Source organism: Gigantopelta aegis, chromosome 10 (assembly GCF_016097555.1).
Source record: "Gigantopelta aegis isolate Gae_Host chromosome 10, Gae_host_genome, whole genome shotgun sequence".
Classification (NCBI taxonomy): Eukaryota; Metazoa; Mollusca; class Gastropoda; order Neomphalida; family Peltospiridae; genus Gigantopelta; species Gigantopelta aegis.
Window position 1 is genome coordinate 2,807,217 of NC_054708.1, and position 17,721 is coordinate 2,824,937.

At 41.4% G+C, this 17,721-nt stretch overlaps 1 protein-coding gene across 1 annotated transcript; it reads right to left on the reverse strand.

Annotated features, from left to right (window-relative positions):
- Nucleotides 1-508: 508 nt before the first annotated feature.
- Nucleotides 509-12,109, reverse strand: LOC121383930 (fatty acid-binding protein-like). The gene is made up of 4 exons (XM_041514031.1): nt 11,864-12,109; nt 3,817-3,992; nt 1,958-2,065; nt 509-923 (listed from the first exon to the last, which is right to left on the reverse strand). The coding sequence occupies exons 1-4, from the start codon at nt 11,937-11,939 to the stop codon at nt 873-875; spliced, it is 411 nt and encodes a 136-aa protein (XP_041369965.1). The 5' UTR covers nt 11,940-12,109; the 3' UTR covers nt 509-872.
- Between the last annotated feature and the right edge of the window lie 5,612 nt (nt 12,110-17,721).

Sequence of the window (17,721 nt, forward strand, 5' to 3'; positions counted from 1 at the left end):
ATGTAAGTGAATACAAATTTCCTGTAAAATAAAGAAGACATGAATGTAGACAAATTACTGATGGCATTAGTCAACAAAACAATTATTGATCACATCTGGACAATAATAGGTTTTATGGACCATTGAAATCTGATATTTTGACATGTTTATAAGCAAATGAAAAAAACCCAGAAGTGACAAAACTAACCGGTTGTACTTTAATGTGATTTGATTGGCTGAGAGCTTGCGATTTGTCGTATAAGACTAAAGTCGTTCCAATTTAGATGTTCTCACGGTATGATTGGATCGCATGCGACAAGTCGGTACGACTAATCGCATTATGAGAACGCCCCTTTAAAGCGATACTGTAATGAAAAATGAAAAATCTCCACTGCCTCAGGTGGGACACGAACTCAGTGCCTACCACCCTTGAGTCCCATATTTTAACCACTACACCCGAGGCCATTGCGTCACGAGATTATTTACAGACGCTGTATATCATATTTTAAAAAAGAAGAAAACACATGTGTTTTAAACACCACTTTAATAACTAGAGGTACATAGTGATGGATGATGATGTATCATCTGAATACTTCGACAGTGTGAGCAATCATTCAGTCATCACGAATTACTATTATATTTTGTTTTCACAGTTAGCTAGGATTTTTTTTTATAGATAACCTAAACAACACTGTCTTAAATAGAGGGGTGTTCCTCTCTTGTGAACAGCGAGAGATCATTATGCGTAGCACAAGCAGTGGTAATGCCATGTCGAAATCAAGTTGTTTTATATAAATGCATAAAAGCAATACTTAAACTAGCGTGCAAAACTCATTGGACTCAGGCTTTGTTGGAGTGTTGCAGTGTCCGATATCGTTCGATTTAAAATTGTATTAAACTCTCTTCAGCTTCTGTACCATGGATACATCTTCACACGACGTGGTCTGAAAGTGTCAAATATATGTCATCAACTGCGTTATTAAAGCAGACATTCAGTAAATAAGAAAATAAATGTTTATTGCGAAACGTCATCACGTTGTTCAATCAAAACATTTGTCATAAACAGAGCACAATATTATATCACTAAAATATTTGTAATTGAAATCCGTATTTGAGTACTGCATCAGTTGACTACTATATTGTACTGCCTCAGTGTACTACATCGGTGTACTACCTCAGTGTACTACCTCGGTGTACTACCACCATGTACTGCCTCTGTGCGCTACATAGGTGTACTACCTCGGTGTACTACCTCGGTGTACTACCTCAGTGTACTACCACCATGTACTGCATCAGTTGACTACTATATTGTACTGCCTCTGTGCGCTACCTCGGTGTACTACCTCGGTGTACTACCACCATGTACTGCCTCTGTGCGCTACATCGGTGTACTACCTCGGTGTACTACCACCATGTACTGCCTCTGTGCGCTACATCCGTGTACTACCTCAGTGTACTACCACCATGTACTGCCTCTGTGCGCTACATCGATGTACTACCTCAGTGTACTACCATCGTGTACTGCATTGGTGTTCTACATCGATGTACTACCTAAGTGTACTACCACCACGTACTGCCTCTGTGCGCTACATCGATGTACTACCTCAGTGTACTACCATCATTAGCCCGAGTACTCTGACTGTAAAATAGCTAGACTGAAATATGGATGGTTATACGCTCGCATTAGTGTATAACCTTCTAACTGTCCGTCTAGCTCTATTAGAGTACTTGGGCTATATCAACATGTACTGCATGTGTGTTCTACATAAGCGTACTTTCTTAGTGTACTACCATCATGTACTGCATCTGTGTTCTACATCAGTGTACTATCTCAGTGACTACTTCAATGTACTACCAGAATTTACTGAATCTCTGTTCTATCTTGGTGTACTGACGGTGTCTTGCTACTCACGTGAGTCACAGTGAGTGTTATTAAAGTGTCAGTGTTGTTGTCAGTGTAAATGTGTTGTGTACTCACCGCAGTCATGGCGTCCCCGTCAACCTTCCTGACGCACTTCCACTGCCTGTTGAACTTCTCCAGAGTGTACGACTCCACGACAGTGTCGCCCTCTTCCGTCACCGTCAGCTGTCAGAGTAACAAACATACCGAGTATAACATTACAAGTACAACATACACACATTACAATGTACAACATACATTACATTACACTGTACAACATACACACATTACACTGTACAACATACACACATTACACTGTACAACATACACACATTACACTGTACAACATACACACATTACACTGTACAACATACACACATTACACTGTACAACATACACACATTACACTGTACAATATACATTACATTACACTGAACAACATACACACATTACACTGTACAACATACATTACATTACACTGTACAACATACACACATTACACTGTACAACATACATACATTACACTGTACAACATTCACACATTACACTGTACAACATACACACATCACACTGTACAACATACATACATTACACTGTACAACATACATTACATTATAATGTGTCTTATGTGTATATATTATGAATTAGTCGTTATAAACTTATATGTCAATTGATCGGTTCCCTTTTGACGCAAACAGACTACAGAGTACCTGGCGGCTTATTAATTACAGGATGCATTTTGTTTACATATTTTCATTTGCAGCAAGGGATCGTTTATATCTACTTTGTCACAGACAGGAAAGCACATACCATATCTATAGCCTTTGATTATCAGTCGGGGGCGGGACGTAGCCCAGTGGTAAAACGCTCCCTTGATGCGCGGTCAATCTAGATTCGATCCCCGTCGGTGGGCTTTTTGGGCTATATCTCGCTCTAGCCAGTGCACCACGACTGGTATATCAAAGGCCGTTGCATGTGCTATCCTGTCTGTGGGATGGTGCATATAAAAGATCCCTTGCTACTAATGGACAAATGTAGCGGGTTTCATCTCTATGACTGTCAAAATTACCATATTTGACATCCAATAGCCGATGATTAATAAATCAATGTGGTCTAGTGGTGTCGTTAAACAAAACAAACTATTGATTGGCAGTCGTGGGGCACTGGTTGTTACGGTGATGTTCCCAGCGTGTTCACCGAGGTGATTCGATCTTACACCCCAAACACGTCAGGCGAGCGCTCTACCCACTTAGCTCGTTCACGTCCTTAGTGGCGATGGAATTCCAAGCCGTCATCACAGTTTGATATGGGTGTTGTTAAAGCATGTTACTGTGTAAGGTCTTCAAATGTGTGTTAAAAGCAACATGCGACAAACTGTACACTCGGTATGTGTAACTCGAAGATTGTGTCAGGACGGCTGTGCTAGCGAGAATTCCGTACATAAACGGAGTAACAGACTTTTTAAAAATCTGTCTTTGGGTCGAGTCAAGGTGATTCAGAATGAATAAAAATTGGATAAAATTGTCATGATTTGATTTTACTTCTTGGAGTTGTTTTAACCCACTACATTTTGACGACCATACAGTGTCATACCTATCATACCACACCAAACCGTACCGCACGGGACAGAACCACACCAAACCGTACCGCACGGGACAGAACCACACCAAATCATGCATGAATGAATGAATGAAACTTTAACGACACCCCAGCACAAAAAATACATCGGCTATTGGGTGTCAAACTATGGTATATGCAAACATTAAGTGACGACCTCGTGCAATGCGACACACAACCATATATATGGGGTTTTCTGAGTTTTGTATTCTCCAAGTGTATTTCTTGCCAATACAGTTGCACACAATGTCATCTCTCACCACGTCAAACCACAGCACACACCTCTGTACCACATACTAAGTCTACTTTTTAAATCCTACCATAGGTTTGGTTCCGTCCAGCGACTGGTACTCGAAGGCCTCTCCCAGCTTCCACGTGTAGACGAGGGGGTCGCGACCGGTGATGTTGACCACCGACTTGAACGAGTCCCCGTCCTTGGACGTCTCGATCGTGTAGTCGAGATCCTTGTAAGCGGCCTGGGCTTCCTTCGGCAACCCTACAAACAGAGAGAGATCGTTAGGTCTAGACTGTTGGGTATGTGTGACTCTAGGTCTAGACTGTTGGGTAGGTGTGACTTTATGTCTAGACTGTTGGGTATGTGTGACTTTATGTCTAGACTGTTGGGTATGTGTGACTTTAGGTCTAGACTGTTTGGTATGTGTGACTTTAGGTCTACACTGTTTGGTGTGTGTGACTTTAGGTCTAGACTGTTTGGTATGTGTGACTTTATGTCTACACTGTTGGGTATGTGTGACTTTGTCTAGACTGTTGGGTGTGTGTGACTTTAGGTCTAGACTGTTGGGTGTGTGTAACTTTAGGTCTAGACTGTTGGGTATGTGTGACTTTAGGTCTAGACTGTTGGGTATGTGTGACTTTAGGTCTAGACTGTTGGGTATGTGTGACTTTAGGTCTAGACTGTTGGATGTGTGTGACTTTATGTCTAGACTATTTGGTATGTGCAACCCTACAAACAGAGAGAGGTCGTTAGGCCTAGACTGTTTGGTATATGTGACTTTATGTCTAGACTGTTTGGTATGTGTGACTTTATGTCTACACTGTTTGGTATGTGTGACTTTATGTCTAGACTGTTTGGTGTGTGTGACTTTATGTCTAGACTGTTTGGTGTGTGTGACTTTATGTCTAGACTGTTTGGTATGTGTGACTTTATGTCTAGACTGTTGGGTATTTGTGACTTTATGTCTAGACTGTTGGGTATTTGTGACTTTATGTCTAGACTGTTAAGTGTTTGTTACTTTATATTTAGACTGTTAAGTAGTTGTAACTCTAGGTCAAAACTGTTCGGTATTTGTGAGTTTAGGTCTCGACTATTCGAGGTCAAATATGCTCTTTGCCGCAACCAAAATAACGCATACCACGGAATTCGATATATCCGGTGTGTGGTTTTGGCTGGAATGGGAAATAAGTCAGAGGGTTCATCAACGACCTACCTATCGCACTACCACAACAACACAGTTTAAATATTAAATATACAAAACAATCATGGTGTGGTCCTTTTTTAAGACTAAACATTATATATTATGTTGATAAATTTCATTTATCGAGCACGGTCATATAATATAGTACTTTCTCCTTTTGTCAATACAACGGGTTTTGTGTGTTGCCGGGTGTGCTGTTTGCTTTGCAGTCAGACCGTCTATTCTGTCAGGCACGTCTGTTCTAACGGTATCAGGTTTTGCACGAAACCAAACCGACGACAATGAATTAAAATAAATTAAGTTGCAACAGGGATCAGCGGTATACTTTTCATGTAGTGTCCCTAACTCTGTAGTGTGAGTTGTGTGTGTTTAGCAAACAAACAGTGGTCGATCACAAACGTTTTTATCGAGGTTTAAAAACGTGGAATTTCAGGTCACTATTCTGTAAGAGAGATTGGCAACTAAACGTAATTAATTTATTTTCTTTGTTCTCAGTTGGTTCATTCTGTTGTTGTTGTTGTTGTTGAATTGTTGTTGAATATTTGAATTATTGGGAAATACATTGCAACCGGTCTCGGTGGCGCAGTGGTTAAGCCATCGGACTACAGGCTGGTAGGTACAATGTTCGCAACCCGGTACCGGCTCCAACCCAGAGCGTGTTCGTAAGGGCTCAGTGGGTAGGTGTAAGGCCACTACACCCTCTTCTCTTTCACTAATCATTAACCAATTAACAACTAACCCACTGTCCTGGACAGACAGCCCAGACAGCTGAGTTGTGTGCCCAGGACAGCGTGCTTGAACCTTAGTTGGATAAGCACGAAAATACGTTGAAATGAAGTTAAGGGGTATCTAGAGCAGCCACTTTAGAATGAATGAATGAATGAATGTTTAACGTTACCCCATTAACAAAAATACATCGGCTACTGAGTGTCAAACAAAGGAAATGGGTGAATGAGAGCAGCGTATTTATGAAGATATTTTAGATATCTGGGGTCGTCTATCTCAATGTGATTTTGAAGGATTCTATTTTTACCTATCAGGGCCCCGTTTCACGAAGTGCTCTTAGCGCTAATATCACCTTAAGTGTATGAGGTAGTTATGTACTGGGGTTGATCTTAGCGCTAATATCACCTTAAGTGTATAAGATAGTTAAGGCGCTAATTTCACCGTAAGTGTATAAGATAGTTATGTACTGGAGGTGATCTTAGCGCTAACATCACCTTAAGTGTATCAGGTGGTTACGTACTGGAGGTGATCTTAGCGCTAATATCACCTCCTGGATGTGATCTTAGGGCTAATATCGCCTTAAGTGTATAAGGTAGTTATGTACTGGAGGTGATCTTAGCGCTAATATCACCTTAAGTGTATAAGGTAGTTACGTACTGGAGGTGATCTTAGCGCTAATATCGCCTTAAGTGTATAAGGTAGTTACGTACTGGAGGTGATCAGGGCGCTAATATCGCCTTAAGTGTATCAGGTAGTTACGTACTGGAGGTGACCAGGGCGCTAATATCGCCTTAAGTGTATCAGGTAGTTACGTACTGGAGGTGATCAGGGCGCTAATATCACCTTAAGTGTATCAGGTAGTTACGTACTGGAGGTGATCTTAGCGCTAATATCACCTTAAGTGTATCAGGTAGTTACGTACTGGGGATGATCAGGGCGCTAATATCACCTTAAGTGTATCAGGTAGTTACGTACTGGAGGTGATCAGGGCGCTAATATCGCCTTAAGTGTATCAGGTAGTTGTGCACTGGAGGTGATCAGGGCGCTAATATCAACTTAAGTGTATCTTAGCGCTAATATCACCATAAGTGTATCAGGTAGTTATGCACTGGAGGTGACCAGGGTGCTAATATCACCTTAAGTGTATCAGGTAGTTACGCACTGGAGGTGATCTTAGCGCTAATATCACCTTAAGTGTATCAGGTAGTTACGTACTGGAGGTGATCTTAGCGCTAATATCGCCTTAAGTGTATCAGGTAGTTACGTACTGGAGGTGATCATGGCGCTAATATCACCTTAAGTGTATCAGGTAGTTACGCACTGGAGGTGATCAGGGCGCTAATATCACCTTAAGTGTATCAGGTAGTTACGCACAGGTAGTTACGTACTGGAGGTGATCTTAGCGCTAATATCGCCTTAAGTGTATCAGGTAGTTACGTATTGGAGGTGATCAGGGCGCTAATATCGCCTTAAGTGTATCAGGTAGTTACGCACTGGAGGTGATCAGGGCGCTAATATCGCCTTAAGTGTATCAGGTAGTTACGTACTGGAGGTGATCAGGGCGCTAATATCGCCTTAAATGTATAAGGTAGTTACGTACTGGAGGTGATCTTAGCGCTAATATCGCCTTAAGTGTATCAGGTAGTTACGCACTGGAGGTGATCTTAGCGCTAATATCACCATAAGTGTATTAGGTAGTTACGCACTGGAGGTGACCAGGGCGCTAATATCACCTTAAGTGTATCAGGTAGTTACGTACTGGAGGTGACCAGGGCGCTAATATCGCCGTAAGTGTATCAGGTAGTTATGCACTGGAGGTGATCTTAGCGCTAATATCACCATAAGTGTATTAAGTAGTTACGCACTGGAGGTGATCTTAGCGCTAATATCACCTTAAGTATCAGTAGTTACGTACTGGATGTGATCAGGGCGCTAATATCGCCTTAAGTGTATCAGGTAGTTACGCACTGGAGGTGATCTTGGCGCTAATATCACCTTAAGTGTATCAGGTAGTTACGTACTGGAGGTGATCTTAGCGCTAATATCGCCTTAAGTGTATCAGGTAGATACGCACTGGAGGTGATCTTAGCGCTAATATCACCGTACGTGTATTAGGTAGTTACGCACTGGAGGTGAACAGGGCGCTAATATCACCTTAAGTGTATCAGGTAGTTACGTACTGGAGGTGATCAGGGCGCTAATATCACCTTAAGTGTATCAGGTAGTTACGCACTGGAGGTGATCAGGGCGCTAATATCGCCTTAAGTGTATCAGGTAGTTACGCACTGGAGGTGATCTTGGCGCTAATATCACCTTAAGTGTATCAGGTAGTTACGCACTGGAGGTGATCTTGGCGCTAATATCACCTTAAGTGTATCAGGTAGTTACGTACTGGAGGTGATCTTAGCGCTAATATCGCCTTAAGTGTATCAGGTAGATACGCACTGGAGGTGATCTTAGCGCTAATATCACCGTACGTGTATTAGGTAGTTACGCACTGGAGGTGAACAGGGCGCTAATATCACCTTAAGTGTATCAGGTAGTTACGTACTGGAGGTGATCAGGGCGCTAATATCACCTTAAGTGTATCAGGTAGTTACGCACTGGAGGTGATCAGGGCGCTAATATCGCCTTAAGTGTATCAGGTAGTTACGCACTGGAGGTGATCTTGGCGCTAATATCACCTTAAGTGTATCAGGTAGTTACGCACTGGAGGTGATCTTAGCGCTAATATCACCTTAAGTGTATCAGGTAGTTACGTACTGGAGGTGATCAGGGCGCTAATATCGCCTTTAGTGTATCAGGTAGTTACGCACTGGAGGTGATCTTGGCGCTAATATCACCTTAAGTGTATCAGGTAGTTACGCACTGGAGGTGACCAGGGCGCTAATATTGCCTTAAGTGTATCAGGTAGTTACGTACTGGAGGTGATCAGGGCGCTAATATCGCCTTAAGTGTATCAGGTAGTTATGCACTGGAGGTGATCTTGGCGCTAATATCACCTTAAGTGTATCAGGTAGTTACGCACTGGAGGTGATCTTGGCGCTAATATCACCGTAAGTGTATCAGGTAGTTACGCACTGGAGGTGATCAGGGCGCCAATATCACCTTAAGTGTATCAGGTAGTTACGCACTGGAGGTGATCTTAGGGCTAATATCACAAGTGTATAAGGTAGTTATGTACTGAAGGTGATCTTAGCGCTAAGATCGCTTCCTGGGAAGGGAAGGGAATTCTATTAACGTGCCCCTATCCAAAAGGTTCAGGCACGCCTATTCCAGGTTTGACCTCTGACATCGTCAGTGAGCAACTCTGGGACGGTCGCTTCCTGGAACGGGACCCTGGTCAGTAAACTCATATAAATTGATTTGAACTCGGTGGCGTAGTAGTTAAGCCATCGGACATAAGGAGGTAGGTACAGGCTTCGCAGCTCGGTACCGGCTCCCACCCAGAGCGACTTTAGCGACTCGATGCGTAGGTGTAACAGCACTACACTCTCTTCTTTCTCACTAACCAATAACAACTAACCCACTGTCCTGGACAGACAGCCCAGATAGGTGAGGTTTATGCCCAGGACAGCGTGCTTGAACAATAAGTGGATATAAGCATGAAAATAAGTTGACATGAATGAATGAATGTACCAAGTTCAAACGTGCTTGAAGAGTGTGGAATGACAGTCAAGGACCGGAAACGGTAATGTTTGCACATTTTATTTTATTAATTTGGAGGCAGGGTGTATCCCAGTAGTAAAGCGCTCACTTGATGCGCGGTCGGTCTGAGATCGATCTCCGTCTGTGGGCCCACTGGGCTATTTCTCGTTCCATTCCACGACTGGTATATCAAAGGCCATGGTATTGCTACCATGTATGTGGGATGGTGCATATAAAAGATCCCTTGGTACTAATGAAATAAATATAGCTAGTCTCCTCTTAAAATTACCAAATGTTTGACATCCACTAACCGATGATTAATAAATCAATGTGCTCTAGTGGTGTCGTTAAACTAAACAAACTTTAACTTTTAACTTTGATTAATTTGAACGGTTTAGTGAATAAAAGGTTGCACTGTGGCAGCTTTAGCTATGTTGATTGATTGATTTCAACTTATCTTCGTGCCTATATCCAATTAAGGTTCAAGCACGCTATCCTGGGCATACACCTCAGCTATCTGGGCTGTCTGTCCAGGACAGTGGGTTAGTTATTAGTTTGTTAGTGGTTAGTGAGAGAGAAGAGGGTGTAGTGGCCTTACACCTACCCATTGAGCCATTAAGAACTCGCTCTGGGTTGGAGCCGGTACCGGGCTGCGAACCCTGTACCCACCAGCCTGTAGTCCGATGGCTTAACCACTGCGCCACCAAGGCCGGTAGCTATGTTGAATGCACCCAGTGCGGCCGGTATGTGCAGTGTATTCCTAGCCACTTTTCAAACGTATACTAAAAATGTTAAGCAATTACCGGGTTTTATTGGGATGGGTTTGATGTGTTTGTTTTCACTTGCCACCTTCGTTTGCCTTCCGTCCAGTAATACTCATTAGAAGTAACACAATAAAACCGAACGTTTCAATACCTGAATTACAACATGGCGGACAGTATAAACGGCATTACGTCCGATTAATCACGTCTAATGTCCATTGGGAGCCGTTTAAATATTACGTAACGCTATTTTTGTAAAAATTAGACACCCACCACCCCTTGTAACGCCCCGTAACGCTATACCATACACACACACACACACACACACACACACACACACACAAAATATTACGTAACGCTCGGAAAATATCCCCCTCCCCCCAACACACAGATAAAGCAACGTGGCAATGTTTATTTATACCCATGTGTACTACAGTGATGTCATTAAAGTGACGCATTGCTGTATGATGGGGAAAAAATGCGGGTTTTCACTTGCGCCATTTTAAAAAATCTGGTGTATTAAAGCATTTCAGCTTGATTTATAATTGTTTTGGTTAGCTCTAAAAATCTACATTATATGTTGTTGTCATGGCATGGCACGTTTAAGAGAAAACTAAATTGTGTTACGTAACGCTGTTCAATACACCCCCACGCCTTGTAACGCAACGTTTGGACTTAACCCCCCCCCCCCCCCCCACCCCCACCCCCTAAGCGTTACGTAATATCTGAATGGCCCCTTGTGGGAATTAGTTTTTAATAAATTGCTTCAGTTGGGAAACATATAGCTGTTTCTTCTTTCCAAGATACCGGCCTCGGTGGCGTCGTGGTAGGCCATAGGCTGGTAGGTACTGGGTTCGGATCCCCAGTCGAGGCATGGGAATTTTAATCCCAATACCGACTCCAAACTGAGTGAGTGCCATGGTTTGTGCTATCCTGCCTGTGGGAAGCGCAAATAAAAGATCCCTTGCTGCTCATCGGAAGATTAGCCCATGAAGTGGCGACAGCGGGTTTCCTCTCAAAATATGTGTGGTCCTTAACCATATGTCTGACGCCATATATCTTTCTTTCTTTCTTTCCAAGATGAAATCTGCCACTGACATTACGGGACTCTGATAAGTGTTTTTACAGGAAGTGTAATAACTGAAGATCTAGTCGACGTGTTTCTAACAATCTGACACCTTTCCCCGCGAATATCTCCCATGACAGTCTATGCCACGTCATAAAGGAGCCAGTACGTATAAGCATATGCCTTGTGTCTCGTTTCTGTAGGAAATAACTGTATAATGTCTGAAGATTGAACAGGCCAAAAGCTATAAATATATACAGCACTGGGTTTAGGAAATATTACTATTACACACATTTGAATCTTTGTTTTAGTTTTAAAATTATTCGCAATATATCGAGTGTTCTGAACCGGACAAAAAGCACATTCTAAGAAAACGAACCATACATGGGCGTCACCAGAGGAAGAGACGGGGCGGTCCTCCCCCAGCCCCCTTTTTGTTTACACGTCGCCTTTCTGTCTAACAAGAGAACACCCTTTATTACTATGCCCTGATTCATTTCTTCTTCTTCTTCTTCTTCTCTCTCTCTCTCTCTCTCTCTCTCTCTCTCTCTCTCTCTCTCTCTCTCTCTCTCTCTCTCTCTCTCTCTCTCTCTCTCTCTCTCTCTCTCTCTCTTTCTGTTTTGCCCTTTCCGAACCCGTCTCCCAACCTCTCTCTTTAACATAACTATTTTCCAAACTGCCGTTTGTATTTGTATTAAATTTAATTTATTTACCTATAAAGGAGTCTTACCCAATTTTGTTAAAAATTCATCCAGTCCAGTCGTTTCCTCTTTCACGACCTTCCATTTGCCCAACTGTGCGTCCATATCGTCTGCTGTGTGTGTGCCGAGTGTGGGTGGGTCTACGTGTGTTGTCTGCTAACTTGCGACTGTCTACTGTCTCGTGTGGGGTGTCTGCTACCTCCTGCTTGTGTCGGCTGCTAAGGAAAGAAAAGTTTCGGGTTAGGAGAGGACAACTGTTTATCTACGGCTGAGGTGCACTTCGAGCCCTGGGCATCACGGGACGGGTGTATCGACGAGCGTTATCGCCAGGGATGACCTAGGGGTGGCGGGGAAAGGTGGGAGTTCGTGACAGGAGACAGGAAGTAGGCTATAGAGACAGAAACTTTGAGAATATGATGTGTAACTGATTTTTTTTTTTTTTTTGCATTGATTACAGTGTTGTGGAATATTTATAATACGCTAGTTAGATACTTGGCGGACTGGTTGACCAGTTGCTTGGTCAGTCTGTCAGTCCGTTAGTCTGTCAGTCGGTTTGGTAGATATGAGCCACGTTCCACTAAGCTATGTTAGCCCTAAGATTACCTTAGGTGTACAAGATAGCCATGCACTTAAGTGATCTAGGGCTAGGATATCTTTGTGTAACAGGGCCCTGGCGTGTAAACCCAGGTCGGTCCTCACAGTGAATCCAGTAGGTTACTTTCTCTTCCAACCAACAACAAACGATATATGGTATGTGCTGTCTTGTAGATGGCAAAGTACATATGAAATTTTTTTTTTGTCCTGGTCAAAAGTTAAACGATATATAATAGCATCGAGTTTCTAACGTGTGCTTATATGATTAGATAGTGTTAACATTGGTAAAGAAACATGCCTTTCTGTTGACATCTAACAACGTTCATACTCTACACAAGTATTTAAGAGAGAAACGAGAGAATAATTACTACGACAGAGTCACCACCCATCCATTTCACAGTGTTCGCCCCTGGTGACTCATGCATTGACATAGACATACGTGTCGTAAACTTTGTAATGTGGAAGGTTGCGTCTTGATAAAAGAATGTTTTCAAGACCACAAGTATTTCCAGCGTTGCGCAGGTTCACCAAGCCTCGGAACCGCAGTTCGAATGTTGAGCTTAAATTACACACAAACACAGGCGCTGCTGCAAGTTTTAACTTTATAGACCTTATCGCTTGAGACAAACAATACATTTTTTACTTGGTGTTTTCAATTTTGTTGCTGGTTCCAGTGTAGTTTATTGCAACAATTAAAAAAAAGAGAGTCGGTTAACGACTACATGTTGTTAAATGTAACATTAAATAAATAAAGTAAAAGTAATAAATGTCATTACAAAAAAATCATTCAAAACTGAAACAGGAGCCGATTGTTAAATGAGTTCATGTCGATCAAAGTACAACACGCCCATTGTGGGAAACGTTCTGACCTGGGAGATAACAGGCAAAGTTTTGTTCCTGAAAAACACCGATTACAGTTTAGAATGGAAATAAAAAAAGTAAAATAAATAAATAAATAAATAAATAAATCAGTTAAAACTGTTTTTAAATAACCTTTAAAAAAAACCACTTCTTAAAATTTTAAAATAAAAATAAAACATACAGGACGAAACCATCAAAGAAAAGTAAAATCAAAACCTTTTAAAAAAAGGTTTTAAATACCATAAGAACATAGTTCATAGTATTATGTTGACAAACATACGTGTCGTGTAATATGTATTAAACTCTTCACAGAAACACCAGGTCAACTAATACAGTTGACAAATTGAATATATTGAATATATATATATATATATATATATATATATATATATAGAGAGAGAGAGAGAGAGAGAGAGAGAGAGAGAGAGAGAGAGAGAGAGAGAGAGAGAGAGAGAGAGAGAGAGAGAGAGAGAGAGACATACACACATTTATACACACATACATACATACATGTTGTGCCAAATATCTATTTATATTACTGTCATCAAGGGATTTAAGAATCCACAATAGTATCGCAATACTGTTGCAATAGTAAAACTGACCGCAATAGTCACCCATATATATATATATATATATATATATATATATATTATGGTAATTAGTGATATAATATTAATTATTAATATTTAAGGTTCTTCAATAGTTTGAAAGTTTCACGTTATATGTTTTATACTGATTGTTTCAACTTTGTATTATTTGCAGACTGTTCCCATTGTGGAATCTATATTTGCAATAATAATGAATCTTATCTTATCGGTTTTTAAGTCGCGTCTTGAGCTGTACCGACATGTTGGTAACCACTGTTTCGTCATCTGAGCACAAACTCAATATAATGGCAGGTCTGCGCAGCTTAATTCATGCTGCAATATACAGAATGTTTCATGGGAAGGGCGGGGGTTACTGAGTGGTGTTACATCCACATACATCGAGGATGTTTAAACATTCCTACGCATTACCACTTCCCCCACCCTGCCTCCCGTGGAGCGGATGCGATCACTTCCTGACCGGTAATAACAATCATTGAGGACGATAAGTTTTAGTTTTAAAGAAGCAATCTCGAAGTTGCACGAATTAGATTTAAAGATTAACTAGTACTTTAAACTGTAAACATTATACCTACAGTTAAAGCATGTGACAAGTTACTGTTATTTAATTTAATAGATGACGACGGACGGAACTGGACGCTTTAAATTGAGGCGAACACATCGTAATGTTACGTTAGGCCGATGCAGCCAAGTTTGATGTCTTTGCACAACTCATCTGTCTCTGATGACCCTCTCTATCTGATGACAGTCAACGTGCCAGCATTAGTGAATTCGCTTCACGTCATAAGACAGGAATCGTGTTGTTCTGAACGCGATTTTGTTTACACGGTAAACACTTCATGGCAAAGACTTTACGTGTGAGGTCGATTAATTGTAGTTAGTTATCACAAATAAATGAAAACAAACAGAGAAGTGGTGCCCTTGAAAATATGATATTCCACCTTCAAGTCATGTGACAACCATTTGCAGAAGTCAACATTAAGAGAAGTTTAAATGAGTCCATTTCGCATCAAATTTACGTCCCTGTTCACTCAGCGACATAGCATGTTGTTTTATAGAGTATCAATGTGGTAATATCTTAAAGGTCTCCCCGTGGTCTTAATTAGGGGAGCGACATAGCATGTTGTTTTATAGAGTATCAATGTGGTAATATCTTAAAGGTCTCCCCGTGGTCTTAGTTAGGGGAGCGACATAGCATGTTGTTTTATATAGTATCAATGTGGTAATATCTTAAAGGTCTCCCCGTGGTCTTAGTTAGAGGAGCGACATAGCATGTTGTTTTATATAGTATCAATGTGGTAATATCTTAAAGGTCTCCCCGTGGTCTTAGTTAGGGGAGCGACATAGCATGTTGTTTTACAGAGTATCAATGTGGTAATATCTTAAAGGTCTCCCCGTGGTCTTAGTTAGGGGAGCGACATAGCATGTTGTTTTACAGAGTATCAATGTGGTAATATCTTAAAGGTCTCCCCGTGGTCTTAGTTAGGGGAGCGACATAGCATGTTGTTTTATAGAGTATCAATGTGGTAATATCTTAAAGGTCTCCCCGTGGTCTTAATTAGGGGAGCGACATAGCATGTTGTTTTATAGAGTATCAATGTGGTAATATCTTAAAGGTCTCCCCGTGGTCTTAGTTAGGGGAGCGACATAGCATGTTGTTTTACAGAGTATCAATGTGGTAATATCTTAAAGGTCTCCCCGTGGTCTTAGTTAGGGGAGCGACATAGCATGTTGTTTTATATAGTATCAATGTGGTAATATCTTAAAGGTCTCCCCGTGGTCTTAGTTAGAGGAGCGACATAGCATGTTGTTTTATATAGTATCAATGTGGTAATATCTTAAAGGTCTCCCCGTGGTCTTAGTTAGGGGAGCGACATAGCATGTTGTTTTATAGAGTATCAATGTGGTAATATCTTAAAGGTCTCCCCGTGGTCTTAGTTAGGGGAGCGACATAGCATGTTGTTTTATAGAGTATCAATGTGGTAATATCTTAAAGGTCTTCCCGTGGTCTAAGTTAGGGGAGCGACATATATTGTTTTATATAGTATCAATGTGGTAATATCTTAAAGGCCTCCCCGTAGTCTTAGTTAGGGGAGCGACATATCTTGTTGTTTTATATATTATCAATGTGGTAATATCTTAAAGGTCTCCCCGTAGTCTTAGTTAGGGGAGCGACATAGCATGTTGTTTTATATAGTATCAATGTGGTGATATCTTAAAGGTCTCCCCGTAGTCTTAGTTAGGGGAGTGACATATGTTGTTTTATATAGTATCAATGTGGTAATATCTTAAAGGACTCCCCGTGGTCTTAGTTAGGGGAGCGACATAACATGTTGTTTTATATAGTATCAATGTGGTAATATCTTAAAGGTCTCCCCGTGGTCTAAGTTAGGGGAGCGACATATGTTGTTTTATATAGTATCAATGTGGTAATATCTTAAAGGTCTCCCCGTGGTCTTAGTTAGGGGAGCGACATAGCATGTTGTTTTATATAGTATCAATGTGGTAATATCTTAAAGGTCTCCTCGTGGTCTTAGTTAGAGGAGCGACATAGCATGTTGTTTTATATAGTATCAATGTGGTAATATCTTAAAGGTCTCCCCGTGGTCTTAGTTAGAGGAGCGACATAGCATGTTGTTTTATATAGTATCAATGTGGTAATATCTTAAAGGTCTCCCCGTGGTCTAAGCATTTTGAACTTTGACACGAAACCCTGATTTGGTACAACACAACATTCATATAAGTGCGACAGCCACTGCACATGCACATGCACAGATGTCAAGGGCGTAGGCTTGTGGGGGGGGGGGGGGGGGGGGGGTCGGTATTTCGAAAAACTACCCGTTGAGACTGAAACAATTTATTTTCTTAGAGTACAGTATTAGGCTATTAATGTAGCTGTCCAGTAAAATGTAGACAAAGATCCGCTAGGTTTATATCCCCCCCCCCCCCCCCCACACACACACACCCACCTCTATATCCACACCCACACCCACCTTCATATCCACAAACACACACACACCTCCATATCCACATCTACACACACCTCCATACTCCCCCCTCCCCCCCCCCCCCCCCCCCCCCCCCCCCCCCCGCACACACACACACCATCCCAGATATCGCAATGCCCCTGTATGTCGAGTTTGAACATGTACATGATTTCAAGCAAGTTTGCACACAGTTCAGTTAAAATTAAATATCTACCTAATCACTATCGTTTATCACACTGCTCGACAGGTGACGGTAAAACTAAACTGAGACATCAAAGGCAAACAAATACTTGGGCTGTTTAAGCCAGACCGAGCAGTGACTTGCTCTGAGACAGAAAAAATTAAGGCGACAGTTTTGAAATTTACATCCAAAAATAAAATGAATTGACTGCTCGGCCGAATATTTATATAATTTGGAGCATTTTTGAAGGATAGTCCAAAAATAAATAAGAGAAAGAAGCGAGGATCGGACTATTTAATAATATTTTTAAAAAAAGAAGTAATTTCGACATAAGGTCTAATGTCTAAAAGTTTAAAGTCCGATCTTATGGTCTGGGCCGGAGGGGGGGGGGGGGGGTAAGTTTGAGGTGGGCGGAATTTTGAATACGAATTTAGTAGTTGGTCAAAGACCGAAAGGAAAATGAGCTACAAAAATTTAAGTTCAAACAATAACATTAGAGTGCTCGACCGAAAAGGTTTTAAGGTGATGTGAGCAATTTAGACGGGCTGCCAAATAAACTGCGTCGGACTGTTTACAAAAAAATAAACATAAAATTTTGAACTGCGGTCGAAATGTTTTAAGTCCAACTAAGCCCAAAACAGGAGGTGCCTGTCCTAAGA